The 24,699-nt window shown below is 39.5% G+C and overlaps 2 protein-coding genes and 1 long non-coding RNA gene across 5 annotated transcripts in view; 1 reads left to right on the top strand and 2 right to left on the bottom strand.

Moving 5' to 3' along the window:
• LOC143451370 (uncharacterized) overlaps window positions 1–24,699 on the top strand; it is an 82,705-nt gene that overhangs the window by 49,198 nt on the left and 8,808 nt on the right. For 2 of the 3 annotated variants that reach the window (XM_076951860.1, XM_076951858.1), the window contains exon 1: window positions 15,463–15,638. The exons of the other annotated variant lie outside the window; for it this stretch is intronic. The gene's annotated coding sequence lies outside the window, so the exon portion shown is untranslated. Of the gene's footprint in view, window positions 1–15,462; window positions 15,639–24,699 lie in introns of those variants that run through there. 3 annotated transcript variants of the gene reach the window in all.
• LOC143452697 (uncharacterized) lies at window positions 3,789–7,034 on the bottom strand. The gene is made up of 2 exons (XR_013115091.1): window positions 5,522–7,034; window positions 3,789–5,145 (listed from the first exon to the last, which is right to left on the bottom strand). It is a non-coding gene; the product is annotated as an uncharacterized LOC143452697 (long non-coding RNA).
• Window positions 15,910–24,455, bottom strand: LOC143451373 (uncharacterized). Its single transcript, XM_076951864.1, has 2 exons — window positions 24,319–24,455; window positions 15,910–17,401 (listed from the first exon to the last, which is right to left on the bottom strand). Exon 2 carries the CDS (start codon window positions 17,348–17,350, stop codon window positions 16,832–16,834), a length of 519 nt encoding a protein of 172 aa, XP_076807979.1. The 5' UTR covers window positions 17,351–17,401; window positions 24,319–24,455; the 3' UTR covers window positions 15,910–16,831.

Here is a 24,699-nt window from a genome sequence, read left to right as displayed (position 1 = left end):
TGCCCATTGCACCTGCAACGACTCACAGCTTTTTTCATGTCGAACATTTTAACTCCCATCGCTGTCATGTTATATTAGCTCACATTTCTACCAGCGAGCGGTTTTTAGTCGAGTGAATGATCGAGATAGAAAGCGTTTACTGCGTGATTCATCAAAGCCAACAGATGAGCTATCTGAGCTAGTCATGGTGATTGTAACTCATGTATTAGGCATCTTATAAGCAATAGTATTACTTATGTTCATGGTTATTAGTAATTTTGTACAGCACCTACAATAAAAACCTTGTCTTGTAAACTATTTCTGTTGTATTATTAAAGTCTTTTGGCTGCCCAAACGTTTGAGTATTCTAACCGCACGCAACTGTAGAGTCAGATAATTCAACAGGTAAATTAAGTGAAGATCCTCGCATGTTAAGATACTCATAAGCTACCGGTACCACTGAAGCCTTCACAATAGGAAACGTGTTATCACAAATGTTTTATATTACGATTATGCATAATCGACTATTACTTAAATTCACTGTGATTTTACACCAGGGGTGCTAAAAGTTTCTGGCATGTGAGGTTAAATAATAATCTGGTGAAAATGATTGATTAATAAGCTATCTGGCAAAATTTACACATAATACAGTATTTAATGGTATTTGATACACACAAAATAATTTTTGACAATTTCAATTTCCAAAAAATATTTAATGAAGATTTGTGGTGTTACATTTTTTGTAGTGTTCACAGCTACCAATACCTCCAAATTGCAAATTGTATGAAGCAGTGGGCAGCATGGTCTCACTGACAGTGACACCACCACTTGTGTGATCCAAGATCTTTTCCACAACCTGACATAAGATTCAACAGAGAAATATAGATCAATCAATCACCGAGACAAGCTCAAACATTTATTACTTTAACAAGAGTATGGCAGCAAAACAATGACAGTGGAATGCAGTGCTTAGTAAAACCCACTATCACACCAAAGATGCAACTGTTATTATCGGCAATATTAGAGCAAAAATTTCTGATGCCATCACTCCATCCATTGTAACATTTATATGAACTGAGGGTGGTAAAAATGCAACCAACAATGGATTTCTAATTGATTAAATGTTTAAAAATAAATCATTTGCTGATTTCATGCCAGAACATGGAACATTTGCATAGTTTTTTTTTGTATATCGATACAAAGCTTGTATGATGCAATTTGTTAAAAAAAAGACATATGTTGCACAAAATTATCTATGTTTTTAGAGGCAATGTCTCTTTGCCCACCAGCAACTAATTTCTCTTTTGGCATAGTGTCGATAACTTTGGAAATCCTTGCAAAGTTACGATCATTCACAATCCTGGCAAAATCTGGGATCCCTTTGGATTATCACCAAGCATGTCTGCAAGGGATTTTTTACAAACACCATCTTGTCATAGATAGTGGAAAAAAAGTCTTGTTATGGCAGAGACAACAATAGAAGTTTGTACATTTTGAGTTGAGTTAAATCATTTCGATACTTTTATCTTCGAACTTTTTGATGGTGTATCACAGAGAAGTGGGCATTAACATTGGCATGCTTAAGCACGTCATCAAACTAATGGTGCAGGCTGAGCTAACGAGGTGAAAAAAACTGCTTGAAAAAAAAACAGGAAGAATGATCCCATCACGATGGACTGACAAACCACAGAATACAAATAACCATAGAATACACATGGGTTTTTCACACGCGCTATACACTGGTGTCTTTATTATAGAAACGTGTTGCAAGGCGTGGGGAGCGTGCGTTATAAGAGTGTAATGATCCACTGATGTACAGCGTTGAAGCAATTTTCAACCAACTGTTGCTTGAAACAATGACAACCACCTGCTCGTCTGCTTAACCGCGCTTTTTAAGTGATGTTTTGTAGTTTTAATTATTATAATTTTAGTGGCCGTGCTAGTTGTTAGCAGCAAATATAAACGTTAATTCTTTTGAGCACGTTTTAAGCCTTTTAGACTTTGTCACTTTTTCCTGTTCATTGGCGCGTGTTAGTAACAACTGGTTTGGTTTTTCGTCCCCACCGCGCTTTTGATGAAAATTAAAACGATTGGTTGAGTGATTGATTGATTACCGTTTTATTGGTATGTAAGCCTAATTCAAAAACCATTCAATATAATAATTCGTAAGCCTCACAAAATCGAAAAAATATCAATATGAGAAACTCTTAAACAAAAACAGCAACAAAAATTGTTATTGAAGAAAATGCTTTAACAACACAGCACTAATCTTTCACCAATTTTGGACCATCCACTCTGTTGCGAGAAATCGCAGGTGGGCATATCGTCTTACTCTAGACTCCAGAAGTCTAGAGTAAGAAATGCATACTTCCTACCATTCGAATGGGAAAATATTACCGCAATTTTGGCCCATTTTAATGGGCGGAAAGTAGACGAATGGGGTGGCGACCGTTACTCTTGCATGGTGATGTCTTAGTGTTCCCGACATTCCAATTAAACAATTTTGATTGTCTGTGTTTTGTCAATCACACGCGTTGTATAATACACGCAAGCTGTTTTTTATTGCTTTATTGTTAGGTAAGGGTTCGAAGTGCAGCAGGTGTTTACTGAGAAGATCACGCCTTCACTTTAATAGTTTTATTATTGAAGTAAAATATTTCGGTCATCTTATACCTACTTACTTCGAAGCCCACATTATGACCTCAACAAACCAATCCCATACGCCACAAGCTTGTAGAACAAATAGTGGGAAAATGAACATTAAAGTTACGTTTGTATGTTTCACGGATATTTTATTAGGTTTGGGCTGCACTATGAGACGCTAGGAATAGCGTAAGCCGCCAAGTATGGTATGTGTGAAGCAGGTGGTTTTCAAATGGCTTGCTTAAATTAATACATGGCTATTTTATAGGATGTTTGTTGGTGATCCACCGGCCAACTTGCGGGTTACATGCTAAATAATTCTAATTCAATGGCCAAATTCACTACTTTCTAAAGATTACAATTGCGTTTTTACTTCATCGTCAAACATCTTGCTATGAACACAGCGTAGCTGCCGTAGCGTATGGGATGGGAGGCAGTTAAAAGTATTGCTCTTAATATATTTATACCGTAGTTATAGCCCAGACTCAATTGTTCTAATTCCATGACATTTTCCAGGAAAAACCTCGTTAAAACAATTTTAATAACTCTTTTCTTCATGCCTCTTTGCTCTTCTAACTCCTTTAGATCTATCATTTCCAACTCAGTGTACTACAATATTTAGTATTTTATAATTTGTCGACTTATAAATTAACAGCTATATTACAGTAGCAAAAATAAAACGTGATTTATAGAGGAATGTTGCATTTTTAAGGCATATACACGTATACGGTCGTACACAATGACTGAAGCGTATTTACGGTACGGGAAGCGCTATTCCGATTATATGCATGCATAATGAATTTAGACATATTTGCAGAAAACTTCTGGACAATTGATGTTATGTTCATTTGCTTTACTCGCTTGCACTATATCCATCAGGTTGCTGCCCGACAGCGAATCCATAACCCTTGGGGCCGAAATGCTTTCCGTAACAAGCTTTGCAGTAAATTTCGCCGACACCCCCGCCTTCAGCCTTCCTTTCTGCCACTGTGTTGGAATCGAGACTTTTGTTACAGTCCTTACAAGTGAAGCATCCGCGTTTGTGCCACGAACCACCGGCGGAAAGTATTTCTTCGTTCGAATAGACTGATTTGTCGCAGCGGGCACATTTTTTTCCACCTCCCCACTGTGGCATTTTGCAAGTTAGTTTATGTCGTTAATTCTAGCTGAAATAATCGATGTAAAAATTAATTATGATAGTCATAGATAGTAACATACCATGTTATGTCGTTGTTGATATGACAATTCACGCGCTTAATGTAAATAAAATCGTACTAATTTGTGTGAAAGTCGCACTCTTAAATTGTACGATTAAAAACACGGTATGTAAAAGAACAGATTTTAGTGACAAACGCATCACATTCTTTATTTAGTTTAACTATCGTGGCCAAATTCAACATCGTGAAAAACAACATTTTGGTAAGTAAGTAAGTAAAAAAAGTATTTGGTATAAAAGTTCGGCTAATGGGGGGACCGTTGCAAAGTAACATATAAACTGGTTGTATTGGGTCTTGATTTCATTTCTTTGATTTTTATTGGATGTTTTGTAGTAAAACAAACAACTGCAATAATATTTAGTCTAATGCTTGACAATAGCTATGTCTTTTTGGCATACAAAGAATGGTGCGATTTGCAACAAGGAAAATTAAGAATCTGCAGCGGAAAAATGTGAGCATATGTTGTAAGAACCACAACAATGTGCTTATGTACAACTCTTATTTCCATGAAACAAGTATTAGGTGTTTATTCTAAAACATTTCTTGCAACAAACGCTTCCAGAAGGTTTTAAAAATATTCCAAGTTATCATTTAGTGACCGTTTTACAAGCAGTCAAATACAAATATATTATACAGAATAAGCTCGTGAATGCAAAAAATAACGAAAGGCCTTTTACCTTTAAAGAACGATGAATTTTTGAATCGTTCCTTTAAAGAAATCCTTTAAAGAAAGATCCTTTAAAGGAAGATCCTTTAAAGGAAGACGAAAATTAAAAATTAAATTACAAAAATTAAACATTAATTGAACATTATCAAAATTAAAAATTAAATTAAAAAATAAAATTAACGAAAGACCTTTAAATAACCTTTAAAATATTTCAAACTCCCATTAACAGGATATTGTTGGTTGTATGTTAGACATGCTTTAACCTTCTGTAGTTTCAAACAAAAATAATATCAATTTATACTAAGCTTACCACTTACATCTACGGTTATAGGGTACACAATTGAACTTTTTTTTACCACTGCCGACGTAATAAAAACGATAGGATTTGTGTAAAGCGATTCAGAAGGTAAAATTCATTCATATTCATTGAAGCTTGCAAACAGAGTAGTTTTTGCAAGGTATTTAGCAGTTTCACTTTTGCCTTAAACTTGCGCATGCCTTCCATGCCTTCCTTCTCCATAATAATCTTGATTATATTGCCGTCGTATCCTTATTCATTCCAACTCCATTAAAGACAAGGATCCATCACGAGATGGAAGCTTGAATAGCAAAACGTCCACTGCGCAGAGGTGTGCCGAACTAGACAGCAACAATAGACCGAATAGAATAGAAAAACGTGCACACAATCACATACGTAGAACAGGAAATTGCGCAGTAAGATAGAGAAACTGTAAACACGACGTAGTTGGCTAGCACGCAAAATGTCAGAATATTCTTTTTTTGGGCCGTACATATTTATTAAAGACATTGCAAAATATTGACCACAACTTGGTTTTATTTATAAAAACACATATATAGCCTACACACAGGCGTCAAGTTTTGAAAATCTTTGTGACTGCCAAACTTCAAAACCTAGATTTTAAAATGGGATTTCCTTGATTTGCTATTGATACCTATCACACCATACATTCTTACAAAAAAGCTTTTGATTCATGAAGAATGAATTGTGGCTTACCGTGGTGTTCACAAAAAGCGGTCTTTGTTCACGTGTCATATATTGCGCAGCGAACAATGCCAATTTCCAGAAGGCAGATTCAACACAAGATCCAAAATGACAACTAAGTTAGTCATAGTCAAATGAGTTAACGCTAATGAAAGCCGGTTGTTATCCTTTGCATGAGCGCAACCGAACAGCTTGACAACAACTACACCACAACTGGGCGTATTTAAGGTTTGCCGATATTTCCTCACAAGTTAAAAACACTATCGTGTTAGCAGATTTTAACCTTTGCTTTCATTGGTTTTCTGCTCTATGGCGGTGGTACGCAACATAGCCACTACGGTAGACCCAAGCACGATTTCTGGGTCAGCCGCGTGTACCCAGCAGAACCATACCTGACGCCTATGAGCCTACATTAAAAATACAAATAATAGTAGCTTACAGAAACACACATATTTCAACTGATATACTGCTGTTTGTCAAAAAATGTTGATAAACAAGTCAGTACTTAAACTTTTAAAACATGACCATAACAAAAACATGAAGTTATCCAGAGTTTGCTGGTAAGAGTTCCATAGTAATTACTAATTACGAATAAACATACTTGTATCTTAGTAAGCCTGTATACATTACTAATTTCCAAAGCGCCCTTCTATCGCACTGGCGTTAACACGAGGGCGTTCTTGCAATTGTTTATCGGCTTTTTGTAGTCTCACAGCAAGCGTTTTAGCGTTAGATTGCTAAAGCGTTAAACTGCTAAAACGGAGTGTAATAAAACATTAAAATTTCAGAATTTTTAACTGATCTACTGCTAATTGCAGTAAAGTGTTGATAAACAAATCGGGACTTAAACTTTTGACACAAGACTAAATATACAAATATGGGGTTATCCAATGTTTGCATGTAATAGTTTTGTAATAATTTGGAAAACTTGTATCTGGCTAAAAGATTATTATCGCTTCCTGGATCTATAAACCACCAAGTAAATTGGTTGTCAATTGCAGCTGGCACAAACAACTAGCTTGGTCTGCTAGCTATTTACGCTACTGTGTGTGTCTTCTTAGTTTCTGTGCGGTCCATTTTTCATCTGAACTATAGAAATTAATGCAGCAAAATTTATCTTGAGTGCAGCATGTTTCATTGCATTCATTTCATTGCATGTTTCACTGCAGTATCCTGACCAGATGCTTTAGCATCAAGGAGGTTCGTCTTGGAAGAAAACGGCTAAAAACTAGCTTGAGTTCAGCATACAGGAATAGTGAGAATAAGCTTCGTTGAACCACTCCGAGATTCATTAATACGCTACAAGATTCCAAATAAATGGCGTTTCTCGGGTTGCATTACTATCGAAGAAGAAAGGTTCCAACATGTAGAAAATACTTAAGCGAATCAGAACGGTATGTCAAATTATTACCAAATGGTGCTGGTTATTGTACCTAAACGTTGGAACCTATTGGTGTGTTTGGATTGGTGTTGAGATATTCTTATAGTTCATGGTTACGTGCTTATAGCTGGAGTTGTTCTGGCTATATTCAATGAGTCTAGTGTCTATCGGTCATGAAATCTTCCGCAGCCAGAATTGTGCTAAAATTAAACTTGCATTCAGCTCGACTAAGTTTTACCATATAAATGTTCGTTTTAAATTGATATCGCAATATATTCCAATTCCAATTCCACTAACGACTAGAACAACATCACGAAACAGGGATTTGCATACTAGATGATGAAGGCCCAAATTAGTCTGGGATATACTAGAAGAGTAATTAACTAATTATATTGGGCGTTACCATTGCTTTAAATACAAACAACTGCTATAAGCGAACACAGGAAAACACGTCATAAATAAACATAATAGCGACACGAAACGCAGTTGTAAATGTTTGACAAGAAATTGTTCGCTTGCTTTTCAGAGACGCAATATTTTCCGACATGTTCTGGGAAATTTATATCTTGCGAGTAAATGCAAACATATAGTTACTGAAGTCACATAATTTCATTTAATATGTTGTTTCACAGTTGATTTGCAATTTTGCATACCTATATACATCATAAAGTCAAATCGAAACAAGCCTGACGACTAAATTTAACCACTGCACAAGTCCCAAAACAAGGGAAAAAATCTAAAGAATGCCGCAGACTAAAGGAAAATCCGTTCAGCATTTTCTCGACTGATTTAAACAAACGCCAACCAGCTCGCAAAAACTACTTGACATTTGTGGTGGAACGTTTATTGTTTTAATATCATTAATGTGAGCCATGACCTCTTTCATCTCGACCCAGGCTTCTCTGGTGACGCCTGTCTTTGCATCGTGGGTTGCAATAGTGGTCTGCAGATGATGTGGCCTGTAAGCTGTGAGTCGTATAGGAATTAGGAAGTGGGTTGGCTCCTATGGAACGTAACCTACGAAAAGTGGCGCCTTTTCAAATTTTCATGACCTGGGTTCGAGGTCATTAAATGACCACTTCCCCTATTGTTAATGTGTAGGCTAACATCAAGGGGTCGTATAGAAATTTTTTTTCTAAAATGGGGTTGCAGAACAAAAAAGTTTGAGAAGCCCTGGGCTAGTTAGATTTACACGGACACTGTACATTGTACAATCATAACTGTGATTTGCTTTCTAATATAGGAAATCAATATTATCTATCTATCATATAATTATAAGTTATTTACCGATCCACCATAGACTACTTCATAGACACATTGAACAGCAAAGTTTATAACAAACTAGACATCCACAACTTAACCCTATTTTAACTAAGCTTGGCCTCTCCTGCACACAGTCACAGCAAAACGTGGCGTACAGTTGCATTGTTTGCTGTAGAAACTTGAAATTTGGTGACTTTTCCTAAAAAATGTTTAGCTATCTGTCCATGTTTGTTTTATAAAGTTGGATTTTGTAATTTTTGAGATATTGTCATATTTTCATAATTTTGCTCTCTCCACGCATTGAAGCGTATCGTTTTCGTTTACTCATTCACGCACAACTAATTCGACTAATTGTTCTCCTGTGTTCTCTTTTCGCGGTCAGCTGGTTTTCCGCACAGCGGAGGCGCGGCGTAACAAGGAAAACTTCTAGAAATGTATCACTTGTAGAAATACTTAATTTACACTAAATGTACTTTCTTTAGTTTTACAATTATGATGTATACAGGAAGCCAGATGATTTTGCTACTAACCTGTAAAAATCCGATCATTTTACGACGTATAGTTTTCGAGTAATTAACGATTGAAAATGTGTGTGCAGGGTCGGCCACAACCTAGTTAAAATAGTAAAGTCGCGAGCCCGGTTAGGATAGGGTTGTCGAAAAACGTACGTCAACATACTCGACGGTTATGCTATTTGTGTTAACCGTCCAACGCAATAACTGAAAAGACGTTTAAACGAATAAAACCAGGAAACAGTTTACGCTGAACTACAATTCACTACAAAATAACCTTTGTTACAGCATCTTTTAATAAGAACTCCCATTAATTTCTGACCACTTACCTCCGAGAATGGCAATTTCCTTACAAGTCTATATGCCGTTAAGGTTTACCCGCACAGCATTCATATAGACATATACCCCTACTTTTAATTAAGCCAACAAAATACTGTACACTTTGCTTACGTGTCCAGAAATCATACAACCGCGATATTTTTAGAAAGTAGTTCTTGCGTTTTTACTGCTGTTCTGCTGTATCATACCCTTGGACTTCGACTGTAACTCAACGCGAGTCTTAGCTAATCGTTCTGTTACTGTCGTGAAAGTTTCTGTCCCAGAAACTTTTCTGCAAACTTATAAACGTCTTTCGTTTTCAGTCTAACCTGTGTTCGTGACTTTTTTCTCTCGTGTTATACACGGCTCTAATATTCCTTTAATAATATGGCAACGTGAAAAAACGGGAACTCATTATGGTATACTAACAACGACAGAATAAGACTATGACTGTAGGCCCAACAGGTTCAAGTTTTTAGAACGACTGTACATTGGTACATTCACGTCACTTAGTAATACATTTTTGGTCTTTTTCTGGTATATCTGGTTATTTCAATCTTTGATGTAATTTAAACTGATGATGGTTGGTCTGCAGCTGGCAAGCAGAAGAAAAAGAAGGACTTTTAACCCTACTTTACGACCTATTGTTTAAAAAATGAAGAAGACAAGTTAAACTGCTGCTAGCACACTAAATCATGTGGTTTAAATCACACTAAATCTTTTGACAAACATGTGTCACTTGACACGGACAATAAAAGGTAATAAAATAAGTTTATGAAACGGTCGAGTTCGAGCTTATATTTGCAATAATCAATGGGACTTTGCAAATGAAAAGAGACCCTATTTTCGTTTATAAAAGTATGTAGGGGAGACCGGGGTTAGTTGGAAAAAATTTTAGGAAAATTTAAACCACCAAAATTCAGAATGATCTTCGAAACCTTTATCTAGTCTGGCATAATGACTACGATGATCTACAACTTATTACAAAAGACTGACCAGAAATTGTTACAGGTTTACGCACAAACTTTAATTTTTCAGACATCAGTCACGTGTTCCAACTAACCCCGACGCCGGGGCTTGTTGGAAAACGACACGGGGTTAGTTGGAACATACATCGATTTGTTATATACAGTATTCAAAAGTGTCTGTTCTTTGAATGTCAATCAATCTATTGTGGATTGTAGCCCGACAAGTCAACAGGGAAGACAAATTTCTGCTGACAGCGTTTCGTTCCTCTTCTGCTGAAAGGAACAGGAAATCTGAACACAATGTCTTTTAAATTTTGAGTGAATTCCGATTCGTCAGTGTCCGTAGAAAAAATAAACCAGGGGTGTTCACTCGCTAATTTAAAGTGACTGGAGCGCTTCAAAAATTTGAAGGTTACGTCCCCATCTTCAAAAACATCACTTACATCTCTCTCCAACGTAGCACTGCATACTTTTTCTTGCAGAAAATTTGACCAGTGCAAATTCACCTTCTTTAATGTCACTTGGTTGATTAACCTTTGTCATTTCTTCATCGTCTGTTGTACTCCCGACTGAGCAGTCCTCTTCATCTGATAAGAGTGGCGGCGGTGCTTTGTCAGAGTCAGACTTTGAAGCATTTATCAAGCATTTACAAATTTTCTTACTTGTCTTTTTTTCAACCTGTGCCATAAGTTCCTGTTTTTCAGGGTTATCAGTTAAAATTCTGGTTCTTCCACGATTTATGTTGGATTTCCTCTTTCTGGGAGCAGCTATTGTAAATGGCCTTATGCTTTCAGCTGTGACATTCATAGGGCAATCAATTGTTGATGATGAAGACCTATCTGATATTTGGTGTTGTTGGCTGGTTGCTTGCTGGTCTGTTGGTTGTGTGCTGGCACTGTCAGCAACACCCATCGGGATAGACATGTCAGTCACATCGGAAGGCAGAAATTCTGCATCAGTAAAAATGTCACTGTCGAATGGATAGATCCCAGCAACCTTGAACCCTGATTGTATGTTTACTGGTGTGAATGCTCTGGGGAAACCTCTCCCTACCATATCAGGGATGTCATAAATAGTCATTGTTGTTCCTCGATTTTGTTTCATCCAGCAGTCACAAGCGCTGTTGTAATAACGCTTGAAAGGCCCATAAACAGCCCTATCTAGCAGCTGCAGCTTATGAGAGCAGTGGGGTGGAAATGAGAGTAAGACAATGCCATGCTCTTTGGCATTGTCTTACTTTCCAACTAACCCCATTTAAATTTTTCCAACTAACCCCATATGCACATGGGAGAGAAAAATTACTTTTTTGTAGCCAGGTAAACCAGGTAATTTAATTGCCTCTACCTTTTCTGGTACCATGGCACCTACGGTCAATATAGACCAATGAACTTTCACTTATCTCTCTAGAGCACAATGTTACACTATATTTACCAACAAGCTTGAATTTTAGTTCAAAGTATAAAAAACAGAAAAACTTGTACCACTCTTTTGCTTCTGCTCTTAGACCAATAAAATTAACATGGCGAATAGATAACATTGTTGTCAATCACTAAGGGGCAGTAAAGATTTACAAAGATGTTCGGGGAATACTAAAACAGCAATTTTTCAACTAACCCCGTTTTCCAACTAGCCCCGGTCTCCCCTACATAACGGATAAAGTTATCACTTTAATTATCAGTTATATAATCAGTTGTCAAACTGAAGCAACAATTCAATACTTTACATGCCAAAATCATTACCTCTGATTGGTAGAAACACATTTTAATCTGTCAAAATTAGAGAGATTGTAATTTTCACTCTTTAACCTTCTAAAGCAAATGGAAAATAAAAACTACAAAATTTTAACGAAAATATTCACATATCATCCAGAATTATGCTACACTATGAGATAAGCAAAATTTTGCTTAACAACGAGTATAATTTATGGGTAGCTATATTTTGTTTTTATCACAAAGTGTATTTTTCGGTATCAGATAAACAGGAACTAGCTGGAAATGTAAACTGTAATTTCAATTTGATATAAAAATTCAAATCCATCTTCACAAGCAAAAGCCGGTAACCTAGATTTCATAGCTAACGCCATCTGAAGCAATCCAATAGTTTGTTTAACATAACGCATAAAATACATTGAGCGGTTTTGCATAGGACATAGGTCATACAGCTGACGCTGTACAACGCAGCACAGTTCCGCGTGAATCATTTAAAAATGCTTATTGTCGCCTACACGTCTGTTACGTTCGAAGACACGTATGCTTGTAGTAAAGCGCCTGATTAGTTTTAAAACGTAGGCATCGATGACAATTAATAGCAGATATAAATAAAATGTTCTTCGCTCATTCAAAGGCCTAGTTAGGGCACCTGAAGGCCCAGACAAAGGACGCAAATTGCCTCTGTGAAATGTTGGGTGAAGCACGGGTCAGCAAGGGCTATTAAAAATGAAGACGTTTTAGTCGAACTTTGAGTCGTGTTCGAACACATGCTTAAGTTTACTCCTTATTACAATTAAATTAAATGGAATATCAAGTTCATTAAATTATCGTTCAAGTAAGCATATGCTTACATATAATACCTTGTCATAACCTTAGGCATAAACACAACGAAGTTAAGATTTACTTCAAAAATTTTACAAGCAAATTGCGCCTGAATGACCCTGCACTAAATGCGGCCAGAATATTTTATGCGCTGGGTTTGTTGTAAAAATCATCAAGCCAAATAAAATAGTCTGAAGCCCGGTCTCCATTCACCAAATATTTATTCTGAAGAGTCGAGGCGTCGCTTTTCCAATTATATTTCTTTTTTCTCTCTAGACCTAAGGTATCTGCCACTCTTAGGAGAACGTCATTGCGGTCTTCTTCTCTGCAGTACACAATAATTACTCCCATTCTGTCTGAAGAAGAAGTTGGATTTGGCCGACGCGTAGAAGCTTTACATCTTATGTTAAGATTTTTGATGTTGTCTCGCAATTGTTGAAAGTTAATGTCAAAGTCTGTTAGACCGAATTCGTTTTCATTGATTCGGTCAAAAAACAGCATCCATTTTCCAGTTATTAGTTTGTAACCTGGTGTTTTTTCAATGTCGGGGGTCTTACAAGTTACCCAGTAAAGTGTTATCACTTTGCTAGGAATTCCCAGATTGATGTATCTCATGTCAGATCTCCTATTTTCGAGAAACTTCTTGTGTAATGCCAACGCACTATTTACAACCTCAGGTAGCAGAAGATACATATTATTACCAAAAGACTTTCCGATAATCAAATCGGCTCCTTGTTCTTTAATCAATTCTTGATCAAGTTTCGAGATGTACTCCTGTTTGGTTACTTCGCTAGTTGTCACGGATTCCAAAACTTCTTCCTCTTCGTCACTTTCTTCATCTTCATCACTATCTTCTTCTTCAAACAAATTTGGCTCCAGATCCAAGCGTTGTAACACTTCTGCTCTAGGATCTTGATACCAAGCATTCTTCAATAATGGGTCTTTCGTAGTATCCAGGAAGAGATATTCCTTGAGATATTGACGAAATTCTTCTTCGATATTCTTATTCTTGTGATAAGTGTGCATTGCGTACATGAAGTGATTTTCTGCCACATACTTGTAAGTACATCCCCTAAATTTTCCAAACTTCACAATACAATTCTCATATTCTTCCATGACCATTAGTAAAAAATTGATATTATTAACTGTGGTTAAAACTAATCGAACAAAAAAGATATAAAAGGTAAACTTTTTCAATAGTTAGGGCTCTGAATTGAAAAAAATGATGAAATTTTTCGAAAAAGGTGGAACCTTGCCAATTTCAACAACAATGTTTTGTAACCTGACGTTTTATCCACCCATTTACTTTTGGTTCCGGCCCAAGACACAGTAGGGCTTCTGGAGACGTTTCTTAGCAAATGTTATACTTAGCCCAGTCTGTCAGTGCGTTGGGCTGCTGAAGCAAACTTGTTCTAATAGCATCTGCGGAAGCTAACATAACTCTTTCGACGATTTTTTGTTAGAGAAACATTTTTACATTAACGTCAAAAGCATACGTCAAATATGATGATATCATATTGCTGATAGTTAGTAATAATAGTATCCGTCATTCGTTTCAAACGTTTTTCCCCGTTTTACAAAATGTTATAACAGAAGTCTTGTTACAAGAACAGACTCAAATTCGTGTCCACATTACATTTCGAAGCCAACACCTGCAGGATTGTCTTAGTCATATTTTGAGGTGGTATAAGCTTGCGAACAATTATTTCGCATATTCCACCCACTGTAAATTATTATACTAAAAATGAACACTTTTAAAGTGATTGCTAGTCAGAAAACATGCTGGCAATAAAGCAAAGAGTAGTTGTCGGAAAACAAACTGGTGAGAAGACCTGTACTAATATGTAGTGCTTAAGCAGTTATTGCCACAAATAAGTGGCAAAAACGCAAATTGATCGCTTAATTATGACAAAGATGGCGAATATTATTACGTCACCATATCAAAAACAATAGGGATAAATTAGATATTAGGATCAAGTATGAATAGAATGTGTCCTGTGACAGATAAGTAAAGAGTTAAAGGCATAATTATAGCGAACGTAAGTGTATAAGAAGAATATTTTGTGTAAAATAAGGTTAAACTAACTTGCTGCTGGTGTATTTGCCCTAGTAAATGTAAATGCTGGCCTAGCCAATTATATACTTTCTCCTATGCTGAAAGTAAAAATTACCTGATACTAATTACCTACCTATAGAGACGTATTCCATCCAAAACCCGTCAGCTAACTTACTATACAAACAAACCCATTTAATACAAATTACACATACACATACCGTAATACAAACCCCAGTGATCAACAATATCGTTTTTTTATTGTTTCGTCATAATGATTCTTGTATTCGTTATAAAAGGCAGGTCAAATTGGCGATACAATTTTAGCAATAACTGCTTGACCAACTACATATTGTTAAAAACCCTTTCCCCAGTATACTTACTGACAACCACTCTTCAATTTAAGGCCGGCTTGTCTATGGACTTGCATCTCACTTTAATTTTTTATCTGTATGATGGCCTTGTTTCCTGCTTATTCACGCTTCAATAAAAACTCAACCCTAACAAAATAGCTACGAGCCGCACGGGTTAAGAGCATTTACTATTCCTCTAATATAATTAATATGCTACTGCTAACAAGCTGTGGTGGCAGATATAGCACGATAGACGGTAACCTATCTAGACTTCCGGACTAACTGGTTTGAACAAAACGATTTAATGTTTACAAAGTTATGATAGCGCTTCCGCGTTATTTCGTTTGACCATGGTTTAAACTCTGTCACACAACTTTGCAGTGGTAATTTGTTGAACTTTTCAGACATATTGATTTGAAGAGACGATAATTTTAAACTCTGCAATATGAAATACTGCTAACATTAGAACGCTGATTATTGCATTGTCTATGGAACAATCACAAACTACTACAACAACGCCAGTATATTTAAGATATTTAAGCAGTAGGGTTTTTCTCAAAATACTGAGTTCTCACCCCATTCGTCTACTATCCGCCCATTAAAATGGGCCAGAGTACGGTAATTTTTTCCCATTGGAATGGTAGGAAGTATGCACTTCTAACTTTAGAGTAAGACGATTTGCATTTGGAATGGGGAGAACTTTACTTCGGCAGAAATATGATTCGTGGGAAACCCCATCGCTGAAAGCAGGTAAGGTCGTTCCGGTACCGTACAGCTTGCAGCGGTGTGTGCCGTATAACTATAGCCTAGGCGTAGGCGTTTAGCTTAAAGCTTATGCCATATAACTATAGCCTACGCGTAGACCTGTAGTGGCTTGGGAGCCACATCCAATACCACTATATGAATTGTGGAAACATGCGCCATTTAGTTACTGAAACATTGTTCATAATAAAACTGCAACTAGCATTTCTGCAAGCTGCAATCTAGCTGCAGTTGCAACTTGATGAAACTGTAGAGGTTGGGGTCGTTTTAGGATGTAGAGGTTGATGCCGACAGATGCAGATACAGATGCAGAGTTTATCGGTCTTAGCTTACGTTACGTTATTGACTTAGTTAACCTACTACATTAGTATCTGACTCTATTGTTGCGTGCGGTTAGAATTCTCTAACCTTTCTGATAGCCGGACGTTCGTATTATATTATAACAAATACCGTTTGCCAGAAAAGGCTTTTATTGTAGGTGCTGTACACTTTCTCAATATTACAAATAACCGAGAACACAAGTCATGTGACTGTTTACACGATGTCTACTGATTCAATCACCACAACTACAGTAGTACGGTATTACATATGTCTATAACTTCGCGTCTGTGACTGAGGTTCTGAGGCTCTGAGGGAGTCTCACACAAAAGTTCAAGCTTATAAAACGTGCTGCGATGTGGCGGAAATATATGACAAAAAAGGCATGAACATTTCAAAGCGTGTGAACGTGAAAATCGGTGTGTTTGCAATGCAAATTAAATTTGGTTAGGTTGGAAACAGTTACTTGGAAGCGACCTGGTAACGTACTAAATAAGGAGCTTTCACACGAAGTTATTCGTAGCAAGTTTTCAAATATACCAACGGTAGTTTGCAGTGTTCTGAAAAGGCAAGTTTTAAACTCCATTTACTAGCTGGAAAACTCTTTCATAAGAATGATGTGGCGGGACTGAAAGTTTAAAAACTCCAATTGTTCTGGAAAACACATTTCTACGAAAGACGTAAGGATTTTACAAAAGCGAGCCAAGCCGCCACATTCCTCCCCCGCTACGGAAGGAAAAAGATGACAATTAACATGTAACGTACTGAAGGTGGCAATGGCGAGCAAGCACAAACAAAAAACTGAAGTTATATACAAATGAATGAACTGTAACATATGCTTAAAATAACTGATGGTAATATAGCTACATGTTGGAGGGTATCTCCAAGATTAACCGGGCATGCAAAAATTGTTTGAACTGTTCGTATTCCAGGGTTTTGTCCTTAACCCCGTTGGATATATACTTCATCAAGGGGGCCATGTGGAAAGCAGGTGTGGCTGCTACCATGGTAAGGATTTTGCTCATAAACTCAAAATCAGGAACCAGCTGGAACAGTTCATCCAGCTGCTGGAACCAAAGTAGTAGATCCTCAGCCGAAGTGGTTGGCGGCGCAGGAACCGCAAGGGTCGGCATTGTAACGGTTGTTTTAAACGGCCGAAATAGTCTATGTACTGGTTGTAACACCGTAGCTTGTATATCTGCTAGATCAGCGCTCTGGGGCATGGGGGCAGGAGCGCCTTGCTCCCCAGGTCTGACGATCGGCACATACGGAGCGGGAGATGATTGTTGAACCGGTGAATCGGGTGAGTCGGGAATCATCTCAGTAACTGAAGTGATTTCGTCAATTTGAACGTCAGCGGAGGAATCAGATACCGTCGACATACTGAAGTGGTTTTGGCAGCAATGGTAGTGGCAGCAAAGTCTGTGGAGAAACTAAAGGGGTAGAGGGTAAATTTTTTGCAACTGCACCTCCCCCTATTGAGGTGGGTTGAAACAGCTAAACTCATGCACAGGAATAGTTAGCATGCAATAAGGCGGGAAAAGTGAAAACGATACTAGCACAAGAATAAGCTACTAAGCATGCAACGAAGCAAAACGGTTACAAAATCGAAAGCGGCGACAAGGGAAAACGGCAAAATTGTACATGCAAAGGACATTATCGGTATTGAAGCAAGGTGATACACATAGTGAAACTTAAAGTGTGTGGGTGCTCGCGAAATTATCACGAGAAGATGAAGCGGGCGGTGCGTCATCAGCAGATCCGGACGGAGACGGTTCATCACGAGAACGCCGAGGCAAGGGCAGCGGTTGTGGTAGTTGTGGTCTTGCAACTGGCGCCTGCTGTTGGTGGCGCCAAGCGCGGAAACGGGATACAAGGGATCTGGCATACTGCAAATGGTGCGGAGACGATCGGATAAACCCGATGGTATGGAAGAGGGCCCACATCATGGCAAGGAGTTGCAGGATGAATATAAGGGCTGAGAGAAATGGATTCGTAATCTGCGACAGAGCAAGGAGTAGCGTTTGTTTCGCGGCGTGTGCGAATGTGTCTGCGACGTAGGATCCGTTGATCATAGTTTCATCAGTAGTAGTAAGGCTTGTCATGACATGTCGCATTTGTTCCTTGAGAAGGTTGGCTTCAGACATAGAGCTGAGCAGCGATTGAAGATCAGTAAACGAGTCAGAGTCAGGTAGCTCGTTGAGAATTTTCTCGTAGTCGGGTGCCTTGTAGTTGACGTGTATAGGCGACAAAGGTAAGTTGAGTTGATGCACCTGCACATGTTCGTGCGATAAAGTATAGTTGTGATACAGGACAGTGTGTCCCAGAACTCGGAAGACAAAACTTCTTGCTGGTCGATACGATTCCAGCAGGTGAACTCCCGGTAAGACAATGTTGTCTGAAATGAGTTGGCCGTATTGACTGTGGCCGTTTTGATCGCGATATTTGATGAGAGGACGTTGGCTGAATGCGTTTCGGTACGCAAGTGACGGTAAGACGGTACCGTTGATAGAGTGACATGCTGCTCTGGACATAAAATCTCCAAGGCTGGAACCCATGGTTTGATGTCCAAGAGTAGTAGTGAGTATCTCAGTAGGGAAGATCTTCCCAATTGCTTTGTAGAGTGTGCCAATTAGCTTCGTGAGTTGGCAATGTAGGAACTTGTTCTCTTCGTTGAAGGTAGTAAGAACTTCTGAAATAAGGTCGTCCTGTTGCGTGTCGAAGGTTGCAAAAAGTCGCTCGAATTGAGAGTATGGCGTTCGAAAAGGGGCACGCCTTAGCCGGTTAGGACGAAAAAGAGCGAGTCTGTCGAGCTCTGTACATTGTTGGTAGCGAAAGATAAAGTTGTTGTTGTCGCAGTGAATGTGTTTGCCATAGCAGTTTTTCGCACGAGAGGAGCATTTCCTCCAGTGATGTACCGAGATCCCGAGATCAGGTAAGGAAACTCTATATAAGGACGTAGAGTTGTAATGGAGGAGCATCTTGTGAGTCCCGAGAGGCTTGGTTGGTGGGCAGTTGATATGCGAAGGTACTCGCCATATAAACATACGATTGCCCGTTAAGCAGTATCCACGCCCGATTGAGCACGATGCAAGAGATCCAAGAGACGACGTCATTGTGTCCGTGACGTAATCGTAGTAAATTGTAGTGTGAAACAAGAAGTCGTTTGTTACTGTTCCAGAAGCTGAAGTCGGCCAGACAAACTTATAATGGACTGCATTGCGTGTTGAGTACGCCGCAGGATTAGACAGGATCAGCGGTCCATGTGATGAAACGTTGGTTTTATTCCACGACGAACATTCTGGGTTGTACGGTGGGTGTGCGTCAAAGGTGTTGGCCGATTTTTGATAACTCCCAAAAAAGAAGTAAGTAGTGCTCCAGGAAGTAATCTGTGAAGTGCAAACTGTTGCAGGAATCTTCTGGAGATGCAGATCTGGAGCAAACACGGTAGCAGAGCAGTTGTGTATGGAGAAGGGTGTCTGCGTTTGACAATGTATGTCGTCATCAAAGGTATATAACCCGAGAGAATGCGAACGCTGACATAACAGAAATTTCTGTGTATCCGGATGAAGATTCGTCTGAGCGGCGGATGTGAACAAAAAGAAACATGTAAGCAGCAGACAAACGAACATGTTGTGTTGTTTAGTCAGAGAACCGTTTCGGTGGAATGATTTTGCGACCAGTCCGAGAAGTCTTTACAACTTCAGGCGGTTTTATAGAAGCAGGAGCAGTGACAGTAGGTGGTGTCGTTTGCTGTTTCGCTGAAGTAGCGGAGAATGACTGAGGAGCAGGGTGTCGAGTCTGCAAAGAAAAATTTTGTTGATGCGAGGAGGATGATGGTAAGGGAGCATCAATATCAATTGTATAGCTAGGTTTGAGACGGTCGAGTGAGACGCGATCCGGTTTGCCATGACGGGATATTACAAAATATTTTTCGTATCTTTCCAATACTGGAAAAGGACCAACATAAGGGCGTTCTAACGCACGTTTGACATGATCGCATCTAACATAAACGCGGTCACAATGTTTCAAATCCGGATGCACGTAGGACTGCATGAATTTTGTATGAGCGGTCGTTGGAGTAAACTGAAGGTCGTTGATGAAGTCTCGGTAGGCACCGAGGTAGCTGGATGTAGGAACTGCAGAGGCAAGCTTGGAATCAGAAAAGAAACCACCTGGGAGCCGTAAGGTGTGTCCAAAAGCTAACTCAGCAGGTGTACATTTCAAATCCTGGAGATAGCGATTACGCAGAGCCAAGACAATAAAACCTAATTTGTGAAACCAACGTTCAGGTTCGTCTGAACACTTGATGGCGCGCTTGATCTCTGCATTTGCGCGTTCTGTAATTCCATTGGAAGTGGGGTGGTAAGCTGTAGTCAGATTGTGTTGAATACCAAGCGAGCGCATAATTTCTGCCCAAGCGGAACTTATGAAACATGGTCCACGATCACTTGTGAGGATGATTGGAACACCGACCAAGGAACACCAGAGATTAACAAAGTAAGCAGCAACGGTTTCCGTGGTGGCATCAGGGATTGGTATCGCTTGAACGAAACGCGTATATCGGTCGATACAGGTAAGGATGTATTTGTAACCGTGTGAAGTTGGTAGTGGTCCAATCAAGTCAATTGCAACATCAGAAAATCGTCCGTAGGGAATTTTAAATTTCCCCGGTGCGGTTTTAGTGTGGCGGAAAATTTTTCCTTCCTGGCAGTTTGGGCATTGTTGAACCCAGGTAGCGATTTGTTTACACATCCCTATCCATATAAATCTTTCCTTGATGAGCTTAATTGTGGCTTTTTTTCCAGGATGCGATAAATTATGTAAGTGCAGGAATACTTGACGTTGGAAGGAGGAAGGAACTAGAACACGCTCTGTGTCAGTGGACACGTCACAAAGGATGGTAAGGTCCTTATTGGGCAGCTTGCAGTCCTGGAGTTTGAGTGATGTTGTTGCGGTGCGTAGTCTTTGAATAGCAGGATCATTGGCTTGAGCTTGTGCTATTTTCTCATACTCTAAAGGAGGCGGAACGTCCGAAAGAGTATTAATGTTGGGTGCCGAAGGTTGAGACCTTGACAAGAGGTCCGCCACAACATTGGCAGAGCCTTTGATGTGCTCAATGGTTGTTGTATATTCTGAAACAAACAACAATTGCCGGAACTGTCTTGGAGAGTAATGTTCGGAGAGCTTACTGAGACTTGAAACCAGAGGGAGATGGTCTGTACGCAAAGTGAATTGTCGGCCTGTCAAGAAGTAGCGGAAATGACGTATTGACTTGTAAGCGGCCAACAGCTCTCGGTCAAAGCAACTGTATTTACGTTGAGTAGCGTTCAGCTGTCTTGAAAAGAAGGCCAAAGGAACAAGTTGATTTCCTTGCAATTGCTCTAATGTCGCTCCAATACCGGTCAACGAAGCGTCAACTGTTAGATAAGTTGGAGCATGGAGTTTCGGAAACGCTAAAGTGCTAGCATTTGCAATAGCTTGTTTGCTGCTGGCGAAGGCGCATTCGGCTTCGACATTCCATGTTAAAGGGGCCGCGCGTTTGCTGCGACTGTTCGGAACTAGCTTGTAAAGCGGTTGTAAGGTTGTGGAACAATGCTTCAGAAAGCGAAAATAATAGCAATAAATTCCCAAGTAACGTTTCAGCTGTTTGCAGGTTTGTGGCTGTGGGTAATCAAGAATGGCCTGCACTTTTTCTTGAGTTGGTCGTATACCCTCAGAATTTATGTGATGGCCAAGGTAGTCAAGAGACTCGCGGTTGAATTCACTTTTGTCTAAATTGAGCGTTAAGCCAAATTCCTCAAGTCGTTGAAAAAGCAACTTAAGGTGTTCAAGATGTTCTGATAGGTTACTACTTCCAATGATGATATCATCGAGGTAAGCAAAGATTCCAAGGTGCTGAAGGGGGCGTACTACTTCCCCTATTAGTCTGGAAAAGGTCCTTGGGGCCCCCGACAAACCGAATGGGAGTCGTGTGTATTCGAATTGTCCTAGGGGGCAAACAAACGCCGTTTTATGGACATCTTCTGGAGCCACTTTTATTTGATGAAAGGCGTTTTGGAGGTCGCATTTAGAGAAGACAGTTTTACCATACAAAACCTCGGAAAAACTATGTAAGAACGGAAGAGGGTAACAGCTGTCGATTGTTTGTTTGTTGACTAATTTATAATCAACGACAAGACGATATTTATTGCCAGAAGAGCCTTTAGGAACGAGCAAGGCCGGACTTCCATAAGGAGAATCACTGTAGCGGATAATTTCTCGCTCCAGCAAGCTGTCAATTTCTTTCTTCAAGATCTGCATTGTTTCTGGGCTATATCGACGTGGACGTGCACGTACAGGAGAACCTGTGGTATGGATGTGGTGAACGATGGAATGCTTCACTGGTTTAACAGCTGACATGGGTTTTTGCAAGTCTGGAAATTGATGTAAAAGGTCTGCAACAGGATCTATCTGGCTGAGAATGGATATGCGAACAGGATCACTTTCAACAGGCTCTAACGTATATTGCTGTTGGTTCGGTACATCTATCAGATGCTTGGCTTTAAGATCCAAAACAAAGTTGTATTCAGTGAGGAAATCCAGCCCCAATATGCAAAAAGGTGTGTCCGCAAGCACAAATTCAAAGGGATAAGAAAAACGAGGATGAAGGGAAACATTAAGTTGTGTAGTGCCATACGTAGTAATTGGCGTGCTGTTAGCAGCGAAAAGCGGTGTTTGCGGTTTGCGGTTTGATACGTCAGCTAAACTAGCGGACAAAAGAGAAGTTGCTGCCGCGCTATCTACATAAAAGTGAATACTATTGGCGTGATCATATACAGTTAACAAGGGGCAGCCTCTTTTTATTGATGATGCGATCGACGGGACTGACGGGGTTAATGTTGCGTCGATCGCCACGCGTTTTTTGTTGGGCGGGATTGGTTCTCCCACATGCTACAACTTGGGTGACAGCGGCGCGCATCCCTACCGAAGCGGGCGTGGTAATAACATAAACCATTAGAAGCATCAGACGCGCAAGGGTAATTGCTACGTTGGTAGTCTGGTTTCTGAAATGTGGGGGATGAATGTAAAAAATTATATTTGCGTTGGTTTGCAAAAGAACCATTTTGTCGGCGATTATCTCGATTAAACCCGTTGTTGCTGTATGATTTGTGAAACTGTCCATTGTTTGTGCGTGGTGATCGTTGTTGCCATGCTGAGTTAAATGAATTGCGTTGGTTTGGCGTATTTTGATTTGTGAAATTCGTATTTCTTTGCCCGGAGCTCTTAGATTCGTTGTTAGCGTTAGATCGTGTATAGCGCGGTGGTTTAGACAATTGAATTTGCTGTATTTGCGGTTGCATTGGGTAGTCAATGTCATCCGTATCAGTGATGGCAAGGGAAAGGTTGTGCGAAGAAGTTTTTGGTTGTTTAAGCAGCAAGATTTCGTGGGCTCTGCTTGCAAGGTTCTGGAGATCGTGATTTTCCACGCTGGCTAACGCAATTGCGACGTCTGGTGGTAACGCTTTAAGAAACTTTGCACGAATTAGTTTGACGACTGGCGGAGTAAGATTCTCTTGACCTACTGCGCTCATTAATTCGCGCATTAAATGTTTCGGGGACTGATCGTGCAGCGTCAGGTCCGCCAACAAAAAATCTAAATGGTCCTCACGTTTATCAAAGTTTCTCAAGATTTCATTGATCAATATGTCGTAGCAGTTCTGTGCTGACGCCGAAGGTAACCGAAGAAGCGCGAGGTCTTTCGCAGGAATTGCCTCTACCGCCAACAAGTAACGATTAGTTTGAGAAGTGATTTGATAAAGAGAAAATTTATGTTCAAGGTGAGAAATCCACGCTTCGGGATTAAATTTCCAAAAGGTAGGAAGTTTAACGTGTGAAAACAAATCGTTTCGTAAAGTATTGTTCTGTGGTTGCGCGTTTGTTGGTAATTGGTTACTAGTACCCAGACCAGACGGACCAGCAATGCCATTATCGGGAGTATTTGCAGATCCCTCCCCGTTTTCGTTCGACATAGTTGTATTATTAATTGACTCGTTGGAACGGTCGGTTGATCGTGTGCTCATGTGGTATTCTGTCTTAGCTTTGCCAGGCACCGAAGTAACTTTTCGTTGTGTCGGCACAGGTTGTGACATTTATCAAAACCGATGAAAATGTTTAGGCGGCGCACCGCAAAAATTGTTCACAATTGAACCAAAAAATACTTTACAACAAGAAACTTTTATTTCAAACTGCAGCACAATGCAGCACAATAAGAATAGCTTAAGCTAATTTAATAAGGTACAAGCCGATGAGCATGCCTTTACAAGCTATGGTTGCAAGTAGTTGTATAAAAAGTGAAAAATCCACTTACCAGTGAAGAACGGCTGTGCGAATTGCGGGAGTGTGAGAATTGGAACGCGTCGTTTTTGACACAAGATCGTCAGTGATCACTAGAACGTCGGTGGTTTATTAGAACGTCGAAGCGTCGGGTTGTCAGTAGAACGTCGGGGTCACCAGAAATGTAGAGGTTGGGGTCGTTTTAGGATGTAGAGGTTGATGCCGACAGATGCAGATACAGATGCAGAGTTTATCGGTCTTAGCTTACGTTACGTTATTGACTTAGTTAACCTACTACATTAGTATCTGACTCTATTGTTGCGTGCGGTTAGAATTCTCTAACCTTTCTGATAGCCGGACGTTCGTATTATATTATAACAAATACCGTTTGCCAGAAAAGGCTTTTATTGTAGGT

This window comes from Clavelina lepadiformis, chromosome 4 (assembly GCF_947623445.1).
Source record: "Clavelina lepadiformis chromosome 4, kaClaLepa1.1, whole genome shotgun sequence".
Classification (NCBI taxonomy): Eukaryota; Metazoa; Chordata; class Ascidiacea; order Aplousobranchia; family Clavelinidae; genus Clavelina; species Clavelina lepadiformis.
Note: the sequence above shows the minus strand (reverse complement) of the source record. Positions and strands in the feature narration are given on the sequence as shown.